The sequence below is a fragment of the Aedes albopictus genome, chromosome 2 (assembly GCF_035046485.1).
Source record: "Aedes albopictus strain Foshan chromosome 2, AalbF5, whole genome shotgun sequence".
In the NCBI taxonomy this organism is placed as follows: domain Eukaryota; kingdom Metazoa; phylum Arthropoda; class Insecta; order Diptera; family Culicidae; genus Aedes; species Aedes albopictus.
The window spans coordinates 18,175,799-18,202,856 of NC_085137.1; the positions used below are offsets into that span (position 1 = coordinate 18,175,799).

At 40.8% G+C, this 27,058-nt stretch overlaps 1 protein-coding gene across 1 annotated transcript in view; it reads right to left on the minus strand.

The window, feature by feature from the left end:
• LOC115262090 (guanine nucleotide-binding protein subunit alpha homolog) overlaps positions 1-27,058 on the minus strand; it is a 61,205-nt gene continuing 34,147 nt past the window's right edge. Inside the window, exons 3-6 of the mRNA XM_029864064.2 lie at positions 18,229-18,437; positions 1,217-1,348; positions 985-1,124; positions 1-904 (exon numbers count right to left, since the gene is read on the minus strand). Coding sequence (XP_029719924.1) covers positions 547-904; positions 985-1,124; positions 1,217-1,348; positions 18,229-18,437 — 839 coding nt within the window. The 3' untranslated portion in view covers positions 1-546. The remainder of the gene's footprint in view (positions 905-984; positions 1,125-1,216; positions 1,349-18,228; positions 18,438-27,058) is intronic.

A 27,058-nucleotide genomic window follows, 5' to 3' on the forward strand; every position in this document is an offset into this window, starting at 1 on the left:
TTGTTATTTGCTTTACATTGTTCATACATTCTAAACTGTATTGTTCTACTATTCAAATGCGTTTTACATACTAGGTTCTTCCAGTGATTACTCGTTTCTTCGATCGAATGATTACTTCATTACTTTAGAGCTGAACAATACTGCTGCTGCTAGTTGTTAAACTGCTTCGTTTTTTTTTGCTATCCTATTTAGCCTACTGAATACCTCGATGGAAATTCTGAACTTCCATTTACTTCTGTGTACCTACATATGCGTTTCTCAATTGCGGAAGAAAACAATGCAAGAAATCTCTCCCGGATGAGGAAACAAAACGTAAAAACAATGATAAACGAAAGGGAAATAAATTACACCATTTGTTTGCGACTGTAATCGCACTTACAACGCCATTCCGCGCCTAGGAAACACCTTTCCGCAGTTTACCAATAATCAACAAAAAAAACTTGTGGCGAATGCTTTGGAGAGTTCTCTACGGACGAAACCTAAAACTCGCTATATAATTGTATGTAGTAATAATAATCAACAGAGAAAGCACACATCCCTTCCCCCCTACTGCAGCATCAGCGCCGACAGGTTCCGCTGCAGGATCGTGTCCTTGACCGAGCTGAACACCACCTGGATGTTTTGGGTGTCGACCGCGTTGGTGAAGTGATGATAGATGGGCGTTTTGGTATTCTTGCGCACGTTCATGAACATCTGCAGGATGAAGTTCTGCACGTCCAGGATCGAGTGCGGGTTGCCGGTGAACTGCGGATAGTACCAGCGGATGTCGGTGTCCGGGTTTTTAACCTTCTGCGCCAGCAGGTCCGTTTTGTTCAGAAACAGGATGATCGAGATGCCCTGGAACGTGGTGTTATTTACAATCGTATCGAAGATGTTCCGGGACTCCTCCAGTCGGTTGGTTTTCCTGCGGAGGAAAATTTGGTTAATATTGTCTAGCGTTTAATCATAATTTATATTTTTGTTATCAATTATGGGTATACTTACCTATCCTCGGCCAGGACCTGATCGAACTCGGATGTGGAAACTAGAAAGAGAATCGACGTCACCGAACAGTCGAAGCATTTGGTCCACTTTTGCCGTTGCGTCCGCTGGCCGCCAACGTCGACAAACACGAAAGGAATGTTCTGCGGGGGGAAACATATTCAAATGGGTTAGTGACAAGATGGAATTGATTTGCCTACGGCACATGCTGCAGAATAGAAGCTCTTTTTATTACCTGTATTCTAATTGTAAATTCAAATACACCCTTGGTTGCCTTGCGACAGTGCAGTATATCACGATGTGTGGGAACGTAGTCTAACCTTGATATCCGGTCTAAATCGTCTAAGAAATAACTAACAGAATCACTCTGCGAAGTAGAAAGAAAGAAAATAAGGTTTTGATTAAAAGCCTACATAAATTACGTGACGCCTTTACGGAGCCATCATCAACGACAAAACCACAAAATCAGAAATCAAGACAGCGCACCAAAGGAACCAGTTCATTGACGGACGACGAAGTTGTGTAATTGGATCTGCATGTTAGCGCCCTTAATTAATCCTGCTCAGCTGCCATGGTGGTGTTAAACTGTTTTCACGGATCAATTCCACGCTATGACGGATGGTGGGGTCCCAGGCATGGCATTTAAGCGTTTCTTCAAGCGAAAACATACAATTTCCAGCGAGTGTGCTTGGAGTACTGCTGCTTCAAGAAATCATTCATAATCGATGTTCAAATAAGGTGCCCGTTTGTTACAACCAACAGCCATCCAGCGCAACGTTTCAACCGTCGCATTAGTAGGTACCTACAACGTGCAAATCGCTGCAGCTTAGTGTCTGCTTACACCCGTGAGCTAGATCAGGTAGGTTGCTTGTTATAATATGGGTTTTAGTCGTTTAGCAGCTCTTGATCCCACTTGCAAGAATCTCCCACGCGCCATAACATGCCTCTTAATAGGAGATTTACTGGCTCGTTCGTGATGGTGGGTGCAAATTTAAACCTGTCTACTGAATGTGTCATAAAATTACCACCAAAGTTAGAGACAAGGTGGCATTTTGAAATCGCATCGATTAATTTGTTCTAACCTATACTGCCCCACTCGCATAAATGTCCCATATGAATAGGAAACCCAGCAAAGATGGGACTGTTATGCGAGTGGGGGCAGTATACGGTATTATCGATAAAATTTCAATGTGAATACTCCAACTGGGTTGCTTTCTTGTATGTTTACGGAGAATACGTCACTAAATTTGTATCTTTGCGATTGTACAGAACTTAAAGTTAAAAAAAACTTACATATTCGCTCTCTCTACAATCGCTAACATCAGAAAAGACTGAATCTCATACACGTCAGTCGCCACCCTCGCTTTGTGACCATCACCACTAATAGGGATATGATTATCATGATTCTCATCTTTACATCTTGGTGTAGGAAGCGGAGTCAAAATCAACGGTATGGTAAACGGGGGCGGACATTTGGCATAAAGTCATTTGGCATAAGGTCACTTAGCATAAAGACATTTGGCATAATGGACATTTGGCATAATGGACATTTGGCATAACCGAAATGCACCCTTCTTTATTATGCCAAGTGTCCATTGTGCCAAATGACCGTTATGCCAAGTGACCTTATCCCAAACGGCCTTATGCCAAATGACATTATGCCAAATGACACAGACCCATGGTAAACAATGCATATGGATTAGTTCAAGCACGTCGCGATGTCATAAATCCCGTCCGTTACTCGTAGGTCAGTTAGAACGAACGATTCGCAGCACTAAATAATTCTGTTTTTGGAAAGTTATAGTCGCCTTTACAAAATACGAATGTGTACGATTTGCTCGTTTTTGTGTACGAGTTGAACAGTCTTCACTATGACCTCTACCACCCTTCGTTGGACGACCGGAGATTGATGCTGAAACCAAAGATAAACACGAAAAACCAGCTGAATATGATTATCCGGTGAGTTCGTTCCTTGTTGTTCCCTTTTATATTTGAACATGACATATACTTGGGGATTTTGGGTTGGCTAAGGAAGCTAAATAAACTACGTGGCAAGGATTTTGTCGGCAAAAAACAATCATTATGTTGTTTTCTGAAGACCTCCAGTTAATTTAGCTTACCCTGATACAACAAACCATTAGGTAGATCATTCCGTTCCGGTATGACTCAGCAGCCATAGATAATCCTTGCACTGATGGTGAATACACACCATTTTTTGTGGGCTGTTCGGGCTCGTTTGGAAGTTGACCATCAATGTTAACTTATTTTCCCGATCAGCCTAGATAGCTGTGTAGTGTCGGTAGCGGTTGTCTCAATTGGCTAAAAATAACACTACGGATCGCCTGATCCAGTGGTAAAAGTCCACTAAACAGGTGACCCCTAAGTCATGGTGTTATGCGGCTTTATGCTTACCGTGCCAAGGAATGAATGGTTAGGGGGGGGGGGGGGGGGGTCTAATAAAAACCTAACTACAAACGGAGCCTGTGGAGGGTATATGTTTCATACCCAATTGTGATCGTAGTGTGCTCTGCCAGCAGCCGGTCGAATTTTTTTTCCTGTCAGAATTTTTCTCGTGGTTTTTTGTTTTTTTAATTCGGCCGGTGGTTTTTTATTTATTTATTTGAGACATTAGAATAATTTCCTTTTGTGATCACAGACAGTATTTTGTTTTTTTGTAACAATCGGATTCCAAATCCCTACCGCCGTCGTCTTCATCGTCATCGAGTTCCGCCGTGTTCCGTGGTGATAGTGTCGTGGTCGTTGCACCGGAAACTGATAGAAAGGAAGTGATTCGTTGAACGCAATCCTCCCGTGGACAGAATTGTACGGGTGTGTTCTTTTGATAGTGAAAATAATGGCCCTGTTACAATAGATGGAGTAGAAATTTTCTTCACGCAATCAGTGGATTAGCAGTGAGTGGTACTGCGTGGAAATTTGAATATACTGAGAATATTCTCGTAGATCATAAATCGCTTGTCTTTTTTCTCACGTTTTGAACACGGATCAATGTCCTTGATTCCGCTGGCAAATATTCAGTGTGTGAAAAGCAAGTGTCCTTTCGCGTAGATTCCTATTCGCGTACTCCGGCAGTGATGATATCAGTATTGATAGTGACTTATTTCTCCTCCCGGGATGCTGTATCATGTGTGCGAAGAAAAAACGACATGTCGGATGTGTGAACGAGTCCGGCTGATGCTCTTCAAGTGAAGCAGTTGATCTGTAGTGACTGTTTTTTTCGGTAGACGACAGGAGACTAAACTTGGTGAGCCCGTTTCAATATACACGTTTTTTCTTCTTTTTAATGAATATTTCAAACTATCTACACTAAATACATTATACTGCGGGGTTACACACACACACGGGGGATAGCCTAAGGGTGTTGAATGAACTGATGACCGGACTTAAGTTCGTGGAGTAGCCAGACTTTTGTCATGAGATAGCAACTTTTGTTGACTTCCGAAGGGATTCAGCGATTTTAACTCTCCCTGCTACAACAAACCATCAGGTAGATTATTCCCTCCCGGAATGATTCTGCAGTCATAGGTAATCCTTGCGCTGATGGTGGGTACACTTCAATCATCATCATCATCATCAAAAATTCTTGTGAAAAACAAACCTGCATTTATTTTTTCTCCAATGAATGCAAATTTATTCCAAGAGTACTCAAGTTTATTCAAAAATACAATCATCAATAAAAAACCTCTACATTCGTTACTAATATTTACTTTTTCAGCGGTAATAAGGTAAATCATACATATTACATAATTGAATATTTATTTATAATAACTTATCATACGCTTTTTCGCCAAGGAAAGCATCCCATCAAACCCCACCCAACTTCCAACTCCAGATATCTATGAAGTGGCCCAAGTTCTTGGACATGTTCTGAGTAGATATCTAATCAACATTTCCTCCCCATCCCCGCTGATCGTAAGGACCCGGCCAGGTGTCGAGAGTTCGTTAAATGAAAGGTTTGTCAAATCCCAGGCAACTTTTCTGGCGCATTAAACGTCTCTATCGACAGCCACCCCAGGATGTGTACGGTCGGCTATGCTATGCTATGCTATGCTATGCTATGCTAACTACAAACGGAGCCTGTGGAGTACTAGGGCGCCATCTACAGTATTCTGCCCTTACTGCGCTAACCGGAGCAATGGTGCAGTTGACCTTGTGTTTCTCCCAGATAATCCGCTATCCTTCTTAAGCCTCAACTGTGAGGCTCAATAAGGGTGGGATTATTAGTATGTTGTTTATTAGCTTTTATTATAACCTATATGGCTCTTCGCGCATTATGCGTTCTTCACACTGTCCGCTGTGTATGTTCGTCTCTGGCGTTCTTCAATCGATACCAAATTGATTTTTATCGCTGCTCTTTTTTATTGTGTTGTGATTGTAAGAGTTTGATCGTGCCTAGTTTGGGTAGTGGCTATGGTTATGACAGCTCAGATCAATCTTCAGCATAAAAGAACAGCTTTGGTCCAAGAATCTTACTTTCGTAGGGGGGATTTCTATGTAGATGTAATGCTTTAATTAACACCTATATGGTTCCGCATTTTGCGTTTGACCCGATGCTACTTTCAGTAAAATTACTATTAATTACTAGAGCTGTGTATGGTGCGAAGATAATTCGAAACGAGATTGATTGTCCTGCTTTGCTTGAACGCGTTCAACTGTATGCTCCAGAGCGTGTATTAAGGACAAGACAACCTATACAGGTAGCATCGAGGAATACTGATTATGCAGCGAATGACCCGATAAACTCGATTTGTAGTGATTTCTGTGTAGCTCTTTCCGACAACGCTTGAGCAGAACCCATATTTTTAATTAGCACCTAAGACATAGTATTAATCTATTTCATTTAGACTCTGTTGTCCGATGAAAACAAACACAATAAATAAACAAAATTGAAATGACAATCTCGCGTGTCATGCCTCGAGCCCCAAACTGTTTTGATAGAATTGCTTGTTTGCAGCCTTGCTATTCCCAAATGTTGGTGGGATTATACTGTCAAGTTTATTCCGTAAGTGGATAATGCATAGTATGAAGATCGAACCTATCAATTTGACCTCTTTCTTCTGAAATGATTAGAACGCTTTGTCGAGCATCACACCCGTGATGTTTTTCTGGCAAACATGCCTCTCCATGGGTGGCAACCAACATGCTTACCAAAATGGAAAGTCCACTGTGATTTGTTTAAACAATGTTGTTTACGATATCGTAAAAGCATTCATTCAAAAACAATTTTGTTTGGGTGTTTTCTTGGATTTCCAGGATACTTTTGAACACGTACATTACGATTCCATATTAGAAGCCGCATGGATTGTTCAATTTATCTTTCAATGATTTCCAATTGGATTTACCAAATGCTCAAAAATTAACATCTCTTCTCGGCATTACGTCAAGTAGCGATAAGGAAATTGAGTGTTTGTGGATTTCCCCATGCGGGAATCTTGCCATGACTTTTGAGGAATCTCGTAGCAGAAACGCAATTGAGATAACTCAATGTGGTTTTTCTACTTATGATTTTGTCCATCACAAGCCTCAACCGGCTGCTTCATTTGTATATCTTAGCTGAGAATCCGACTGTGGAACTTTGATTCATTTGATATGTAACTACCCAGTTTTTACGCAACTGCGTTTCCGAGTACTCGGTAAACACTTGATTAAGTGAAACTAACCTAAGAAGCCTGAATCTTCAGGATGTTATGTTGATCTGAATCCGTTGTGGCAAGTAGCTATAGGCTTACATTACGCTTTATGCGTTTTATTAAGTGCCCTTTTCAGGACGCTGTTTGAACCCGTTGTGGTACGCTTATGCAATTATGTCGACCATATTCCCTTACCTTCCCTTTCCCTATCCCAACCCTTATTCCCCCTCCCCACTCCCGCAGGTAAATGATGGACAGGCTCGTATTCATGGCGATGGCACAAATTTCCCAAATGGAGGAGAACGTGTCTCTGAAGCCGACCTACTGATACCTGAGTACACACCATGGTATACATAAAAACTGTATCGGGTCTGCCAAAACAGCAGGAAGAAAAGTGAAAGAGAAAAGAGGGGGGGTTTATGTACAAACATTTAAGTAGAATACAGTTGATTTTTGAAATGAATCTTCAGTATCACAAATCTGGAAATATCTTTATCCGAAAGATTGATGATTGCTCTTTCTGATAGTAGGTAGCATTGAGACCCTATCGCACATGAAAAACCGAACCTTGTCTGAAAAAAAAGAATCATAGCAACTTTGTATCAATGTCGGCTTACTATAACAAATATTTCTCTATGTGTGATGGGTTTCTTGATTTGTGCGGATAAGGTGACCAAAGCTCAGCTGCAACGTGAAAATTAATTGTTTACCCATGTTCATAGGCCGTTTTCGAATGCTGGTCCAAAAATGTTCTGTTCATTGCAGCCATTACATGTACTACTTCTCCTATACATGAAAATGATCCCGTGTCTATGTCGTACACTCGAAACTGGGACTGATGAGATGACGCCAAATAACGAAAGACCCTTGCCCAAATTCTGAGATGAATCCCTGGAAGAACCACTTGAAGAATCGCCGAGAAAACTCAAGAGAAATCTCTATAGGAAGCCGTCGAAGAATTACTGGATAAATTCCCAGAAGAATCACTAAAGAAAACTCTAGAGGATTCCGAGATACATCGCTAGAATTTCCGGAGGAATATCTGGAGTGATCGCCGGAGGAATTCTTGGGAGAATCCCAACAGGAATTCCTCAGAAAATCCCTGAAGAACTTTCTGGTTGAATCTTTGAAGAGATCTGTAGTGCTAATTTTTTTAAGGAATCCCGGGAGCAACCTTTAGGGGAAATTCTGAATAACCCCTGGATGACTCTTAAATAAATACATGGAGAATTTAATAGAGGTACCCCTGGAGAAACCCATAGATAAATTCCTGGATAAATTTCAGTGTTGTCCTGACGATCCTCCTCGTCGTTTTCCATAATCTCCTGTGCTCTTCTGTCTTCTGTCAGAATTTGTGAAGCTGTATACTGAACGTCGGTGATCGGCAGGCCTTGGAGATGCACGTATTTGCTCACCTCTTCCGAAATAGTTACCGAGTGTCCAAAAATGCTACACGCAGAAAAATGACGCTTGTTTAAAACAATAAAACCCATGGTTGATTTTCAAACTGAGAATTTACTCACTCCAAAGTTATATTTGAGGGGGTCAGAAGCAGAGGGGTATAAGTGACTAAAACCTGATTTTGAGATAATGAACGTCAACTTTGACATCTTATAAAAAAATCAAAAATAATCGAAAAACTTCGGAATCGCCTCGAATATTTAACTATCAAGCAACTTCACCATTGGAGATGGAAACAGACGTTGTATAAGGTGTTTTTCTGCAAATATGAAAATTCGATTTTTTTGGTCAGTGTCACTTACCCCCCTTTTACCACCAAACGTTTGACTTACACCCCTTTGCCTCCAAACAAATCCTCAATAGGGTTTCAGCTCTATATGTAAGTATTACTATGTAAAAAAGAGTCCTTAAAATATAAAATATCGTTTACAGTGAAAAATGCCCATAAGCATGATAAAATCAGAAAAGTTCAACAGACCCTATTTTATATTGTAGGTCCTCCCTGACGTAACCATTAATGTCACCTTTCCGAGAGCAATCCAAACGTAGAGTTTTGTTGAAGCTATGTTTGTTCAAACTATAATTTTTTATTATGAGATTGTTTACTGTATGCTTGAGCTAGTTAGCTTACAATTTTCCATCGAGCATAGAACTTATTTTTTCTTTTGGTTATGTAGACTACAATCCATAAATTTAAATGCCATTTTACTCAAGTGTAGAAGTTCATAGCATACTTATTCAAAATTTTATATTGTATAACTGCAGAAGATGCGAATATTAGTTTTAAGTAGGTTGGGAGAGGACCTGATGTGATGGTTAGAACACATTACTGTCACGCCGAGGACTTGGGATCGAGTATTACTCCCGACAAACAAACGTCGGTTCTTACTTCGAGAAGTAAAGCCATGCTTTCTAAGATTAACTAACCCTGGCTATGAGGCTTAAGAGGAAACAAACCATCATCCTTTACCAGAAAATCAAAAGCAGTTTTTTGGCTGAAATCATAACCAATGGTAATATTATCACTCTATGCAGCATCTAGATAGCAGTGAAATAATTTTCATTGACGGTTTTTGGATTTCTAGCAAGAAAACTGCTTTTGAATAATTGATGATTGCTGATGACTGAATGATAATTATTTGAGCCTTAAAAAAGACACGGACACGTTTAATGCTTCCAGTGAGCTACTTGTTCTTAAAGGAAACACGACACTAGACAACGAACTAGCATGCAACGTCCAGTGGCACAGCCAATTTTTTTCCTGACAGCTGCGGCGGGAATCGAACCCACGCTATTCAGCACTATGTAACTAAGTGCTTGGAGACACTAGCCGCATGAACACGAAGCCACGAGTTGATAAAGATAAAAATAAAGATTTTAGTAAGTTAAATGAAATAGTAAATTGTAGACTTTTACCTCTTAAAAATTCAATACAGTTTTGTTTTGACTTGGCATTTTTAGTCATTTATTTTATTATTTTATTTTATTATTTATTTCATTATTTATTTTATTATTTATTTTATTATTTATTATTTTAGCATGATTAGTCAAATAATACCCGTCCTATTACAGAGACTTGGAAATTTAAAAAAGTAACTGAAACTAAATTGAGCGAGCATTTACATTGAGAACAACAGATTCAATGTGATTTCTACATTATCAAGAGCTTTCGCCAAGTACGCACGAGCCCATAACATAAGGCATGATTTAAACCATATTATAGGAACCATGGACGTGCACTAATTCATTAAAAACTTTGATTCATTGATGTTTAATATCATAAGTAGTTATACTATTGCACTTGCACCCCTTTGTCTCCAAACAAATCTCCTCAATGGTTTAGCGTCATATTTTCATTCAATGTTTAGACATGTTAAAATATTTTTTTTAAAATTACGGGTCCTTGGCAACAAACAAAGTTGATCTCGTAGAATCACGCACGATGTTTATATCAATTTTGAATTTTTAGTCACTTACACCCCTCTGCCTCTAACCCCCTCTTGTTCTAACCTAGAGTTTATCGATAAAAACAACCAATTATCATCATTCCATATAACGTTAAAAACTTCATTTGTTTCTATAAAATGGAGACCACAAACATGGTCCGGAAGCACTCACACATCTTTAAAATTCTTACCCCAACATCGCCACAACGAGGAAGGTGTAGCAAATCCATCACCGCAACTTCCAAGAGCAGTTTTGGCCGTGATGGATAACGCGCAGGTACTCCAACATCCACAAAACGTTGGTCGGTTTCGCCTTTTTGTCTTTTTTATCTGTTCTACTTTCCATTCGCTTGTCGAGTGGATAAAAGATAGATAAAAGTAGATAAAAGTGCGGTAGTTTAAAACAATCCATTTTTTATGTTGAAACTACTAAATCTCAGTTTAGTCTAACAAACTGTCAAAAATTTCGGCAAATGAAAATATTTGTAATATCAAACAATGGAATAGTTCAGTTTAAACTAGAAATTAGTTTGTCACTATAACAAACTGAAAATTCGGTTGATTTGAACTAGAATTTAATTGTGTTTACAATTTATTTTTCTGAATGATACTGTGTGATGTGGAAACGTTACGTGAATCTTCTCGTCAAGATGAAGAGAATCTCCGGTAGTCCAAGTGATGCGCAGTGGCTGCTAGTCGATTCACCAGTGCCCTTTCGATCAGCGTATACAACGTTCCTCCGTCCAGAAACGCAATACCGTGCCGACGCAGTGCCATCCGGCAAATCACGGTTGGCTTTAACTGTGCATCGTGAACGTTGTAGTGCGGCTGGCCTGACGAAATGAAGTAGCGAATTGTGAAACTCCTTACAGCCTTCGACGTTGTAGAGGAAACATAGTTTGCAGCCGGCTGTACCATGCTTATTCAGGCACAGTCAGCATAGCTTCCATCTGTATACCGCTTCCTATCGCTCTCCGAGCTGGAGCTACCGAAACTTCTCACAGTTTCGGATCCGGTGACCCATTCTGTCACAAATCCGGCAGGACTTCTTCTTTTTCCGGGATGGACTCGAACTCCTACTCTCTTCCACGTCGTGCAAGTGTACGTAACCGTCGTGCGCTCTGCTTATTAATCCTTTCTTTGGCCCGAATTCTCCGGAAAGGGGGTTCCTTCTCCGTGCACAGAAACTTAACCAATCGATCAACTTTTCAGCGAAAACCGACAATCGGTTCTTGATATTTGTGTTCTTGAAAATTAGAGGTCTTCGTGATATCTTTACTGCTATACCGTAAGCATTCCAGCTGGGTACCAGCCGAAAGCTTCTTTGTCAGCTGCTGGATCAAGATCGGGTTTACCAAGTGCGTCGCTAGCCGGATCGCTTCTAGGTGATCGGCGAGCTGCTGAACTACCACTCCGAAACTAATAAAGCTTGCCAGCCGATCCGCTGTCGGTGGCGCTGCGTTGCCAACCTTCGACAACAGAATGTTGAGAAGTCGCTCTGGCCTGTCGTACAACAACATCGAGACGCTGATGATCTTTGGGACGGATGTTAGCAAAAGCAGTCTGCTCCTCACGTCCAGGGCCTCTCCTTTCAGGCATTCATGTACCTAGCCGTGCCAAATTTTCCATGTCGTTGACGTTGCGTAGATGCCGAACATCGGCTGCCATTCTTCCAACCTACCAGAAAACGTTGGCAACTTCCTGGATAAGGATTGCCGAGCGGACATCCGCACCTTCGTTGGTTCTCGCTGTCGAATCTTCTGGCCCATCCTTGCCTTTTCCGCTTTTCCGACACTTCTCTTGTATTCTCTCTTCTTCGGAACTCTCCAAACTTTCTTCTTTTCTGAAATCCTCCTTCTCTCTAGAACTCTCCTCTTCCTCGCTGGAACTATCTTCTTTTTCACAGCTTTCCACTTCTTCAGCAGACTCTTCTTCTTTTTCTTCTTCTTTTACGGAGCTCGTGCTTTCCGACTAAAAAAAATCCACCACTTTCTTCATCTTCTTGGTTTTATTTACCTTCTCGGGTTTGGCAACCCCTGGTCGTCCGAGTGGCGTCGAACTCCGCCAAGTCAGATCTAAAAACTCTCCGGAAGACTCGATGAACCTCCAATCGGCTTTGATGTGAGCTTGCGAGAAACTTTCGGTGGTTAATGCGTGTGATACGCTCCTCCCGGATCCTCGAAGTTCGCTACCGCTGCATCTGCATTTCCATGCTTTTCATTCCTCGACTTTATATTTCCGAGTCTTTTCCTCGGCTTCGTCGGCTACCATTCCGTTATTGCGATTCCACTTTTCAAGCTTCCCACTTTACCACCTCCGACAGTGTCGTCCAGCACAATTTCATTAATTCAACTACCCAGGCAACCAATAAGCATTTGAATAAGCTGTATTTCTGTTGCATATCTGCATTCGACCTGCTCATTGCCGTACCATAGCAGTTCGACTGTTACTTAAAATCCGACAGCAGTTGCGTACAGTAAGGTACACCGGGGCAAGTTGAAACGGGTGGGGCAAGATGAAACAGCGGTTTAACATGATGTTTTCTAATGATGATAAACAGTTTGATCGCCATTACACATAGTTTTTGATTCAAACCATCGTTTATCGAAGGATAAATTTCCAAATTGTATTGAAATCTATTTCAAAACATCGTGTTTCATCTTGCCCCACCCGTTTCAACTTGCCCCGGTGTACCTTATGCGGCAGGAAAAAATGCGAAAATGTTTTTCAACTTCAAACCTCGTTTTCGTCCATTTGACGTTAACCAACCTATGTTTCAACGTTCCATGATCTCTAATAGGCTAGTTTCCTGAAAAGTTAATTAAAAATTTTCCCATTTTGGTCACTAACCTTTACAGGGTGGCGCCTGAAGCTAAAGACAATAAGAATTTTCAAACCGGAGAAAAGTACACAGCTCGCTAAATTTCGTATCTGATAAAACAAAATTTTTAATTTTCTCCACAATATCATCAAATATATGTACTTATTTCATCTAGTATGTGAAACTACATGGCTCTGGATCAGTGTGGACTGGTTGTTCATCGAATTAAAGCTAATTTATCTACTGTTATATTCATTTTGTTTAATGACTATTGGGCGCGCAGTTTATTGATACCCGCTTATTAGACTTACATTATCACATGTTAAACATCAAATATGTTCATTTTGATTTTGCAGTGCTAGAATAAAGACATTGACTGATACACTGTCATGAAAAAATAGTCATATATATCCCATGTTTAGCGTGTAATAGTGCCTTGAACTTTTCGCATTTTTTCCTGCCGCACCCTGTAGTTTCTGATACAGAAAATATTATTAGCTGGATATGATTTGAATAAGAAAACGCTGGGATACATTAGAGCATTTCACGGAAAATGTTTCACACAACATGCCAATATTTGTAAAAAAAATACATATATCCAAAACAATTTCGAAGCCGATATTTTGCAGATAGAGATGGAGATTATGCCAATAATCGAAAATGAGATTGAGTGAGCACCTACGGTGATTTTTTAGTCGAATCCTGTAGAAATCCAAAGGGGATACACCAATGGAATTTCCTGGAGCATTCTTGACGAAGTTAAAACGAAATTTCTATGAGTGTTTTGAAAAAAATAGTTTTTTTTAAACGAAACCTATGCAGAGATTCGAGAAAAAAACATGGAAAGGCCCTTTGATGTCATATATCGGCACCAACATTTCAAAAGGGCGTAACTGCATTTTGAAACAAACCCCTCTTTCACATCTGTAGATCGTATTTCAATGCCGCCATGCAAATCACCGCCAGTACAGGAAAGAAGAGCAATTTCTCTGTCTAGTAATGTTTGTGAATTTCGTGGGAAACTTAAAATATGACCCACAGATTTGAAAGAGTGGTTTGTTTCAAAATGCAGTTACGCCCTTTTGAAATGTTGGTGCCGATATGATTCCGACGATGAAGCATAACAAATGTGTTTGAGACCACCGATATTGCAGCAACAGCAGTGAAACAATCCTGAATAAGGATGTCTAGTCATAAGACACCACATGCAAACCATCACTATTACCGAAAAGAGGAACATTTTCTAGTTTCAGTTTTAGAATGCCTGGGAAGGATAAAATACGATCCAGAGCTTTAAAGATAGTAATTTCTAAAGCAGTTACGCACTTTTGAAATGTTGGCGATGTTGTGATTAAAGATCCTATCGAATATATATAAACCGATAATGTAGGCACAGTGGCGTCTCGTAACCTCACTTTTTACCTGTTCAACGACTCTAAAACATGCATTTGCGAAGAATTCAGAATCAGAAATAAAGTGAAAATTGACTGAAACGGCTTTTCTCGTCATTTTCTACTAACTGCAAGCCATTATGTTGTGAAAATTCAAGAATTTACATTCGTTGAAGAGGTAGATTTGAGGTTAGGGAATCGCCACTGTGTAGGCAGTCACCCTAAAGTGATATCTACACCCAAGAGAGCAAGAAAGTAGAAACAGTTGTAAAAGCATAAATAAACTATATAGGCAGAAGTCTATAGACCGTGCACAGCACACAACGTCTTTCTAAATCCCTCGGAAACCGAAATGACGGGTTGTAGCAGGCGACTATATGCAAAGTTACCAACAGAGAAAATGTTGATAAAATGTTGGAAAGCTACCCAGAAACCCATCTGAATTTCTCGGGTAGCTTTCCAACTGTTTCCCTAGGGATTTTTGTGAGATTCTTGCAGTAGTTCTTCCAGGGATTTCGTCTCCTGCACAAACTCAGGGCCCAGGAGAAACTTCGGAAGAAATCTCCGAAGGAACTCCTAAAGAAAATTTGTAGGAATCCCAGCAATAACTCCTGCAGCAACTCTAGCAGAAATCTCGGGGAGATGTTCTGGAGAATTTTCATGACAAACACTGGAAGAAACCTGCAGAAAATCTTCAAGAGGAATCCCGAGAGAAGCTTTAGGAGGAATTCTGTGAAAATTCTTGCGATATATCTTGACAGACACTCTTGTGGTGATCTCGGAATTAATCAAGGAAGGAATACCACGAAAATTTCTTTGGGAAAAACTAGACCCCCAGTATTTGTTTTAAAAGAGAAAACTGCTATCGAAATTTCAATGATGACAACGATATCAATGACGAATCCTTCAACCTTAACTCGCTGTGGAAGGTAGCAATAGGCTATCTTAACGCTTTTGCATTTAAAGAGTGCCCTTTTGAATTCATTGTAAATAGTACCTACGTTTATGCGTTTGAGCCCTCTTCTAGGGTGTCTTATTCTGACACACAAGAGTGTCCCTATCAGAAATCCTAATTTCCTTCGTTTTCCTTTAGGTAAATGATGAAATAGGCTCATTTTTATGGTACAGACACAAATCCCTCAATGGAAAATCGAAACATTGACAATTAATTGACAAATCTCTTGTCTAGCGTATAAGGATCGTGTGTTTAAATCTCATCAGAGCCGTATTTTTTTTTTTAAATTCATCAATAAATTATCCATTTGTCCATATGTACGTTGAGTTAATTGAAAATCCTAATTGATCACACATATTGATATATCGAAACTTTACACTTTGAGTAAGCCATATGTTATCATGTTAAGCGGTGCCTGGGTACATGACCGAGAGAGTACGTTTCATTGAAAACGTCAATTGTTTCCACTATACGTTGTACAAACAAGGGTTACACTGCTACCGGATACAATCTGGATTTTTAATCCCTTGCATTTGATATCTAAAATTCCCAAAGCAAATACCCTGACAGTAATCCCCTTCATCGCAATCCAATGCAATGGTAATCGTTCAATATTGCCGTTTTAATTAGTGCAATTGAAGTGCGCCGCAGTCTGATCGAAGCGCATTTCCACCCGCTGATTACAGTGAATTGCATTCTCAACGAGCGAGCGCGGATTCCTGTTCGATTGAACCGTCGTCGCGACGGTTGACGTCGTTCATTCGACAGTCCTTGTAGGTATTGCCATCATGCAGCAGCCGAGGTAACAGCTAGACAGCCAGCCAGCAGTAGCAGAGAGCAAATCCAGCCGATTAAATGTGTTTACTTTTATTTTATTTATTGATACTTTTTACAACCTGATGCTATTGCCCACCGCTTGCGCCGCGCCGTCCGTGTTATGTGCACTCGAGTTGACGGGGAACAATCCACGAGTGTGTAAATATTTGCTGTTTGTTTTGGGAACTGCCAGCCAAGTCAAGTCAGGGCAAAGCCGGCGCGTTGTCTGGACTGGATTGTTGGAAAAGAAAACAATCCACCATTTTCTCCCGATACGGGCGTGGGAATCCAGTTCTGTCTGTGGAATTGATAAATTGTAGGTCAAGGGCGGTTTGGCGGTGCAAATGGCGAAACGATTCACACTTCTGAAATAGATACTGAAATAAGCCTAAAGTCGTGTTCAGAAGAAATCACTTGACGAATCATTCTAATGACTACCATTTCTTTACAACTGTGTTCTGCGGTCGAAGAAAAACTACTTCTTGAGCGATTCTTTACCGAGCAAACGAGAATATCTAAATCATACCTCAAATCCAATATTTTTTGCTGTCGTAGCTCGATGTGATATTGATGTGATATTCAAAAATTGAACGAATATCGCACGAATAACTTAAAGTGATATGATATCAGTTTTTGTTCTTGTCGAAATATCTGAAAATTTCTACATAAGAACAAGTTTAGCTCTTCTACACGTAACGGAACACATACACCCATAGAGATGGCTCAATATCAGTGAAATGCCATGTGCCTCTTTCTGGCCTGTGGAAACGAAGAGCGTCATGCTCTTATTCTCATAGTATTCATAATAGTGAGCCACAGTTGAGTGGTAAGCATCGCCGCCTGTAAATCCTAAGGTCGTAGGTTCGATGCTGGATGTTGGATTTTTTTTGTTTTTTTTTAAGGAAAATGCCGACAAATCTTGTTTACTACTGTTTTGATCTTCGATTATTGAGCAATTCACCATACTAGATTTTGCTATTATTTCTGATCTTTTACCTTTTATATCAATCAAACCAATATCAATGTTTGTTCTACAGAAATTCACTCAGTAATAGCTGAATATGCTTTTCATAAGTTTTTTCCACCTACTCGGGTTGCAATTTTCCACGCATCAGGATAGGATGATGATAGAAATTTCTTTTTGATTCCAGCATGGTTCCCGGTTTAAGGGTAGCTTGTTAGTGCTTAATAGTGGATTAGTAGGATAGTATGTAGTATTAGTAATAGTGTTTAACAGTTTATCATTAAAGTTTTAACGAACTCGGTATTTTACGCAAGTTTGCAAAATAGTTTCATCACTGCTACTTAGGTATACTAAATACAAATGAAAAAGTGGAAATGTTCAAAGAATCACAATTTGTGGCATAGCTCAATTATCGGTAGAAATATAATGCCAACTAGACCTCTTCTGAAAAAAGTGTGAATTTGGTATTTCAACGAAAAAACATTCATTGAACAAGAAGTTCTAGCAATCTAAGTCAGTCTGAAGAAAAGAAAAATCCCCTTTGACCCCTTTGACAATCAAATCAGTCTCAAGTTTCAGTTGGATCAACACTTAACACATACCGGAAAATGTAACCTTTGAAATTAGAGTAATTAATTTCTTGTTTGCTTAGCCGTTGGGGCGGCAATATTGTGAAAATAATCACAGAGCGGCGGGAAACCGCGCTCCAAATAACTACTATAGCGTACACACAAGACCCGCACAAAGGCGAGCACAGCATCAACACGACAACGGCGCGGCGTCGTCGACGATGGTATTAAATATCATTACCGTCAAGTTGGTTGGTTACAGTTTTGCGTCGCAGTTGGAAGTCATCAGCTTCGATCAACAACAAACAACCTACCACTGACTGATTTCCCACTACTGCAGCGCCAACGCAGCAGCAGGGCGAAATGCAACAACACCCGCGCGCTCGAATGCACGGGTTTCGTATTAGAGAGCAGTTGTGCCTCTAGAATTCAATTTAGCCTTTCAAATCCGAATCACTTCAAAGCAATCGGAGCTGTCCGATTATCGCTATTTACAAACCGGCGCGAGTAATTAATTTCCTCGGATTTAGATACGGGGGGTCTCTGCTAGGGCGCTATCATATTTAATGAAACTTTATTGGTGGATTGGCAGCTGGCCAGTCAGGAAGTTGCGTATTTCAAAAACTTACGACTATTGTTTTGGAATATCAATGTCATACGGTATGGGAATACTTACAATTTGAAACTCTCTCCGCCGGTCGTAGGCCCTCCGGATCGCTCTGTCCTGCCAGAGCATGGCGATGAGTGGCACGTATTGGCGGAACTGCTCGGCGTCCAGCAGTATGCCACTGTGGAACATGACCGCCTGGTTCGCGGCCAGCTGGGAGGTTGGATTCTCCCATGGTATATCTAGCTTATCCCTAGCGTCGCACAGCACTTGCATGCCTAGAACGAGATGGAATTTAAAAGGGTGTAGATGAGTTTGTTAAACTGCTAGAACGATATGATTGCTTCTATAAAATGGTGGTGAGTTGACAACCTGAGAGAAGCGTTCAACAAAGCTGTAGACCACACAAGTTTGTACTTGAAGCTTCCACGCTTCATGACAAGACCCTAAGCTAAGAGTTGCGTACTTAACTATTAAGCCGGCCTGGGCAATGTTATGCTTCTGACTTTAGCTAGATTAAAGAGATGCGTTTCGAGAGTCAATACGAGCTTGGTGGTCTAGTGGCTACAGCCTCTGGTTTATATGCAGAAGGTCCTGGGCTCCACCTCTGGCTTGCCTCTTTTCTCCTACTTCGTATCTTTCCATCTACTCCTCTATTCTCTCTTCTCTACATATGAATCTCATGTACAAACGTATGTTCATATCAATTGGTAGAACTATAAAATTCCAACTTTCACAGCACAATGTAAATCTATCATATGACGACTACAAGTTATACAACCAAGCGAAGTGTGCCGCTTCACAGAAATCTTCACAAAATCTATCACCAGAAGTAAACTCCTGGTATCCACGTACTAATGCGTAAGCCCCTATGCCAAAAATGTGCAGACGACAAGCGACTGCAATCATCATTTCCCTCCCTCATTCCCACATTGACCTGCAACCTAACGTACCAGGCGCCACTGTCGCCTATAAAATAGAAGAGAAGATCATCAATACTCACACAGTAAAAATGTGCGTTGGTCCCAAGCAGCTAGCTCATTGACTCCTTGTGTGAGTGTAGCTGGTCTGGCGACACTGGAGTAGCAACTACGGGCAATCAATCAAGCAAAAGTTCAAGCAAGATGCATCTCGAGAGTCTGTTCAAAGCTTTTTGGTGCGTAGTGCAACTTCGGTGAGGTAACAAGCTGAATTTCTCAATTATTTCGAAAAATAGACTAAGAAGAAAGTAAAAAGGATACTTTCGACAACAAAATAAACACAATTTTGGGATGCAAAGTGCAAACTAGGCACATGGCTCATGAACTGCTGACAGTTAGAGTGAGCTTGGTGAGTGCGGTGACCGTGAATTCCGAGCAATGGATCCCATCGCCAGCCCGCTGTATCATAGTGATCGCACAGCAGAAGGAGGAGGATGCTATGATGTGGAAGCCAGAAGTGAATCTGTGTGTTAAGGAGGCAGAACGAATTCTTCAACTGCAGCTTGATTAACATTTTTGTATCGACAAATGATGAGCCCGAAAGCAAGAAGGACGCATTTTACGAATGGGTCGACAAAGTCTACGGGGAGCTTCCAAAGCATGATGTGAACATTGTTACGAAAACGCTCAGTTCGGTAGAGAGGACTTTCCATATACTTTAACACGAGTGGAACGATTTTAACGAAGTTCGTTCAGCTGCTTGGTTTCGCTTTTGATATTGATATTATTGCTCGTAAATTTGAGACGATGGCGGAAACGTACATCCGACTAAAGAGTGAAGCCAGGCGTATCGGATTAGTTAATAATGTGTCGAAGACAAAGTACATGATGACAAAGGGCTCCAGGGAGGAATCACCACGCCCGCCACCCCGAATTTATATCGACGGTGATGAAATCGAGGCGGTCGAAGAACTCGTGTTCTTGGGTTCACTGGTGACCACCGACAACGACACCAGCAGAGAAATTCAGAGACGTATTGTGGCAGGAAGTCATGCTTACTTTGAACTCCACAGAACTCTATGATCGAATAAAGTTCGCCGTAACACGAAGTTAACTATCTACAAAACGCTGATTAGACCGGTCGTCCTCTATGGGCACGAAACATGGACCCTACGTGCAGAGGACCAACGCGCCCTTGAAGTTTTCGAACGGAAGGTGTTGCGTACCATCTACGGCGGAGTGCAGATGGAAGACGAGACTTGGAGAAGGCGAATGAACCACGAGCTGCATCTGCTGCTGAGAGAACCAACCATCGTCCATACCGCGAAAATCGGGAAGCTACGGTAGGCGGGTCACGTCATCAGGATGTCGGATAGCAACCCGACTAAAATGGTTCTCGAGAGTCATCCGACCGGTACAAGAAGACGTGGTGCGCAGCGAGCTAGGTGGGTCGACCAATTGGAGGTCGATCTGCGGACCCTACGCAGAGTGTGGAACTGGAGACAAACAGCCATGGACCGAGTGGAATGGAGACGGCTACTATGTACAGCAGAGGCCACCCCGGCCTTAGCCTGATCGGTAAGTTAAATACTTTCCATATCCGATCATTGGTAAGAAGCGCCTTTATTCCGCTACCACGAACAATAGCCGGTCTAAGACTAGCGACCTTTGCTGGAGGATGCCGGCCATGGCTGTGTAGTTGCCGGGTTAGAAAAAAAACACTGCGGACCATAAATAGAAGTCCATGAGGTATTTAGGGAAGCACTCCATCGTGAGTTAAACTTACTCGGTCTAAGCGGTGAACAGTTGGTAACGTTGCATTCGCGTGCAAGCGAGACTACCATGCCTAGGAAAGTTCACTCTAGGAATGGGAGGGCCAACGGCGTAGTGATGGACTCCAGCTATCGGCTGATGAGGGGAGAGCCACCGATGAGGAACTTGCGGGCATTGCAAAATCGCTTAGTTTAGGTAAGGCCTCTGGTCCACTTGGAATTCCGGAAGTCTTCTCAAAGATTTGGAAGCGACTAAGTCTGGTCCTAATGCCAAAGGCGATGAAACTTCCCGGTGACCGATGACAAGCAACGAGGAAGGTTCGCATGAGATACTTCCACAAAAGATAGGACAAACAGGTTGATTCCGTTCGAGACTAGATATCTGAACCAAAGGGCACCTTGGCAAAGTAATACATTCCACCTGACTCAGGTCTTTTGGGTCATGGTTGCCTCAGACAGTATCTACACAGCTGTTATGTGGATTTGTTTAGGTTTTAAAGAAACCGCGGAGCATGTTTTGTTCGTGTGTCCACTGTTTCACACAGTGCGTAATCGTATGCTTGCTACATGAGGTAGTGACATGACTCCGGATAATCTTGTCCAGAGAATGTATAGAAATGTCTTTGCCTGGAAGGCTGTTTTATTGGTTATCGCCCGGAACTACAGAGGAGATGGATCACATATCAAACGGTGATCTCAGAGTTCCCTGCTGTCAAACTCGACGTTTTCATCGGAAAGTCGACGTGGTGCAGTTGTCGTGGCTGCAGCCTACTAGATTGGACTCAAGACCGTGGTGTGAAAAGAGATCCCCGTAAGTGTCCGGATTAGACGGAGGCCTCATGTCGGCACGTCCTTCTGCGGTGTAAGCTGATAAAGCCACTTCTAGGAGGAGGTTATGTGGTATCAGTTCATGTCAGTGCAGCGGAAATCAGGCGTTCCTTCGCCACTTAGAAAGCTATCAATATACCTGCGCTAGGGCACTGCATGAAACTCTCTCCTTCTCTTTCACTCTTACAGAAATTTTGTAAACAACAAGGCCAAGAAACGTGAAAATTCCATACAAAATCAAAACAGGTCGTCCACTGCACGAATATATACTAACCTGTTTACTCCCACAGAAAATTTTGACGTTTGAGCGGTGCCGCTCAGCTCAAACGTTAAATTTTCTATGAGAATAAGCAGGCCAGCATAAATTCTTGCAGAGGTCCATACCTTGCGCAACACAAGACCTGACAAGAGCGAGTCGGGAATTCCGTAGCTGCAAGACTATGAAGTTGACCTCGAGGATGCGATCTTGGTTAGCGCCTCACTCAAGCAATACCATCTAATGCTCCCGTAGAGACAATAAGCTTGGCAGATCTGGTAATCTGGCGTCGGAGGAGGTTCCCGCCTCCACTGGAACTTTCCTGTCTTTCTCAAGTCACAGTTGAATACTCTCTCTCCCCTCCAGCTGCTTAGTGGAGAAAAAACAAAGAAGAAGCTAACGTTGGCGAACGCTAAACAGGTTTTTATGAGGACCAATTACCCAAGGATCAAATCTTTACTCAGTGACAAAACCTAAATAAATTCGAGTGTACAACTTGCAGATGCATCATCAGTTTATTGCTTTCATAGAAACTAAATAGTATAGTTATCCAGTAACGAGTTAAGGCAAACAATGCTAGAAGATAGAACATGGTTTTCCAACGAAACTAATTAAACTGATTCGTTCAACGCTTATACAGATTGAAACAGGGTGATACGCTCTTGAATTTCTTGATCGATATTACCCTTGAAGGAGTTACTAGGTGTTCAAAGGGTACCGTTCCGATAGCTTTTACACTACGTTAGCGAGCTGTTCCAAACGTGATGCATTAGGAAGGTAAACCCTCGAGCAGTCACTTCTTCGGCCACCCTCAGCGACACTACGCACACGTTGTTATGTACCACTTCACAAGCATGCTTTTTCCATAGTGCGTAAACCCAGTACACGACGCGACCGCTCCAGCGTTAACTGAGAGTTTCCTCTACCAATGACCATTTGGCATGTGATACTCTATTCCCAAGGAAGTCAAAGAAATTTCCTTCAGCATGGTCATGCTGAATACCCTTGCACTTACCGCATCGGCTATATGGTCCCTTAATAGGACTTTTTACGCATTCCATAACTGTTATAACCGTTAGCAACCTATGAGTTATGGATTAGGAACTCAGAAAGAGCTCAAGATGTAATAGATTGCGACTAAATAAACGAGTATGTTATAGACCATGGAGTCAAACGGTATTATTATTCTCGTCCCCGCAGACCTAATTTTAAATATATTTTTACGAGGATGTAACAGTAACTATCTGCAATCCTGTTGTTTGCTGAAGACGAAATTCGGTCTTAGAGACATTGGTCCTGTAGGTTGCTCCATAGGACCACAACTCCTAGACATTGACGATAGTCCACCGGAAAGCATTAGATGTCAATGAACGTAAAATGCTACGAACAGTATCCGACGGATATATCTGGCGGCGTCGCTTAAATCACAAGATGTATAATAAGGTGGATTTTGTCAGGCCAATAAAACACGGTAGTCTATGTTGGGCTGGTCGCGTCGCATGATGGCGGAACAATTATAAGTAAGTATAGAGAACCAGAGAAAGGTCAGCGACTGCATGACAGGCTGCGCACACGATGGCTGCTTGCAGTTGAGGAGAACCTGAGGGTACTCGGCGCAAAGGGGACTGCAAGCGTTTGGTCCAGAACAACCGGGTCTAGTGAAGTAGGACTCTTCATTCGGGTTCCGGGTCATGTGGCCGTATGCCATTTGGCCGAATGCCGTTTGGCTGAACGCAATTTGGCCAAATGGGTCGTATGGCCGAAAAATGAATGATGAACTTAAGTGACCATGACACGGATTCCCGTCTCAGTTTATCTCAAAAGAACAGCCTATGTTTCAAAGAAGGAAAAATCTTTGATAAAATATCGACAGTTTCAACGTCAACTAATCCCTGAATATCTAAACTTCAAAGAATAGCCTATGATTAAAAGAAGGGAATACTTCTGATGATCATATTGGCATTTAGCAAGTCAAAAACTTCCTCTGAATTCTTTTGATGATTATTCGGCCAAACGACTTTTTCAGCCAGATAGAATTTGGCCAAATGACGTGCGGCCAAACGACATTCGGTGAAACGGCATTCGGCCAAATGGCCGGACACCCTTCATTTGGCGTAGATTCAACGGAGCGAATCGTAGATCACTAAGAAACGGCATTTTTGCCTAGAGTATCGGTTATCTACGACTGGTTCGATGAAGAACGTCCCTAAAAAGATTTCATTTTAGGAGAAGGCATACCGCGGGAACTGAAACAAGACCCGACAGAACGTGGAATGTTAAAAACAGCAGTGAAAGCAGATCTTCGAGAAGAAAAGGTACAAATGGAGAATGCCTCCTGAAGGAATATAAAATATAGGAATATAGAATTATAGTATACTAGCTGTACCCGGCAAACTGCGTTTTTTGACGTTTCAAGTCCCTAGCCAAGTCCCAGTCTCCGTTTAAAATGTCTGAAACCCCAATTTTCGAAAACTCTCAATTTTTCAATGTTTTTCGGCTCATAAACCTTCCTTGGGAGAAAACTAACAGAACAAAACAAAGATGACCCAAATCGGACTTTTCGTTCGCGAGTTATGCGCGGTCCCACGTATGCCACTGCATTTTTATATATATACTAGCTGACCCGGCAAACCTTGTATTGCCCATTACAAAGGTGATTGTGTATTGTTTAACAATTGACAAATGCTACCACACATCAGATGGATTTTATTGTTATGGTTTTTAATTTCGTCTAATCTCATACAAATTTTAGTATTTTCCAAGATTTTCTCCTGTTTATCTACTTCTAAACATAGTCACCCTGAAGACGAATTGAACCGTGCAAAAATCATGCTTTTCTTTCATAATTTAGTTGATTACAATGGCTATTAGGCCGTCCTTTATTTTGCAAAAATTGGAAATTTTTAAGTTTGCTATTGGAAAATGATCGTTTTAGCTAAGAAATGATCCTTTCAAAATTTGATGTGCGTATCTCAAGGCTAAGTGGTCCCTCAAGGGGCTTGAAGTTGTCAACAATTGTATTAATCTAAAAATTAATCTAAAAAAAACATAAAAAAAATTCCATCGAAAAAATACGCTATTATACAAAATGTATGCTTTTAGGACCTTGAAGGGTCAAAAATGTGCTTAGAATTGCGATATCTCTACTCAATTGTGATTTATTGATTAAAAACAGTTTAAAAATTAACATTTTTTCCTTTTTTTTTTTAGATCACGAAGGAAACTTATTTTATTTTGCTCAATAACTTAAAAACAAATTGAGATATCGCAATTTTGAGCACAGTTTTGGCCCTTTGGGTTCCTAAAACCGTCGGTTTAACCGAATAGCGATTTTTTTCGTACATAAAAATCATGATTTTTTGGTTCCAATACTATTTTTGACAACTGTACGCCCCTTGAGGGACCACTTATCTTTGAGATACGGACTTCAAATTTTGACGCGATCTTCCTATCTAAAACGATCATTTTCCAACAACGAACTCATAACATTTACAAATTTTGCAAAATCAGGGACAGCATAATGGGAATGCAAACTCATTTGCTTAACTATATTTAAGAATCGAATCCAGAGACCTTCATTTGGGGGCATTGTCTCATTCTTGACTAAGAATGCGATTAGAACATGCTTTTTACTTGAGAAACACACATTTTAACTAATACTTAATTTTCGAACCCACTAAGCAGAATACTCTCTTTTGAATTCAGTGCATTGATATTATGTACCTTTGATTACGCCCTGTAATGCTTGTGCTTTTGCAGTTACGCGTGTTTCCAATACCACTTGCAGTCTTCCTCAGTGTTAGTGTCAGTAAGTCGGAGTGTGCGTGTCTGTCAAAGGATAGGTATTGGTGGGCGGAATGAAAAGGTACATTATATTTTTATTATAGTACTTGATTCAACATGTTTTATGTTTTAATTACCCAAACACATTTAAATTTTTATAATAATTTTCATAACAGTGTAATATAAAAGAACAGCCTAATTTTGAAAGAAGGAAAAATCACAGATGATGCAGTTTGGCAGCCAAACCAAATCTTTATCACAGAAACTTATAAGAACAAATCACCCATAGAGTTAACTAACAATCAATCAAATAAAAACCTTTGATGAAAAGTAGTATACATTTAGGATTTACTTATTAGCAGTTTATTTTGTTGCATTTGTAAACATTGGGTCCCCTTTCTAGAAGAAGGAGGGGTCTCACACTACCATAGAAGCATTTTTGTCTTAATAATCCTTCACATGTCATTTTTGGTTTCCTTTTCTTTATTGTATCTCGAGTTACGCATAATTCTTCGTTCATACACGGAGAAACTGAAAAGCTTAAAATTAAGTATTTACTTTTAAACTCAATTTTGAGTTCTCTTTCATGTGCTTCTTTCTTTTGTTGTTTATATAGAAAGAGAGAAATAGCCCAACTTTTGCAGTTTTATTGCGTCAACCCAACACTGAGTTTCTGGCACTGAACTTAAATTTGTTTGAATACAACCTAATATAAATTTCTGTTGGACCAACAAAATACTTTCTATTTACTTAATAGTATTAAGCATTCTTTTCACAGGGAACAACTGGGAATAACATCGATTGTATCAACTCAGAATTGACTTGACGCACGCAACCTCGAAATTTGGTTGAAAGAATAGTTTGAATAGTATTGTCACTCCGTGCAGGGAGGTAGAAATTCACACCGCCACAGAAGCATTTAACTCGCAGCATGACAAATCTGGTTACATCTACTTAGTTGGTTTTTGAAATTTTACAAATCCCTATTATGTGTAAGATTTGAGGCCGAAGCCATCGAAGAATAATTTCCTTCTTAAACCTCCACATGCCGATTGATTCTAGAGTTATGCATAAATATCTGTTTCATTTGTATGTGAGTATGACAGGTATGGTTCTCACATATGCATAACTTCAATCTTGACAACAATTTAGTTCCTACGGTTTTATGACGTATGATCTCTGTTCGTGACCAACATGTTGGTGGTGGTTCCATAGGAGCAGTCGTTAGTCCCCTGGCCCTAGCTTCGATTTTGATAATGTTTGTTCTTTTAACCTACCAGGCTCTTGTATTATTTGGAAAAATAAATGAAATATTACCGATGTTTTATCTTTTAGATGAG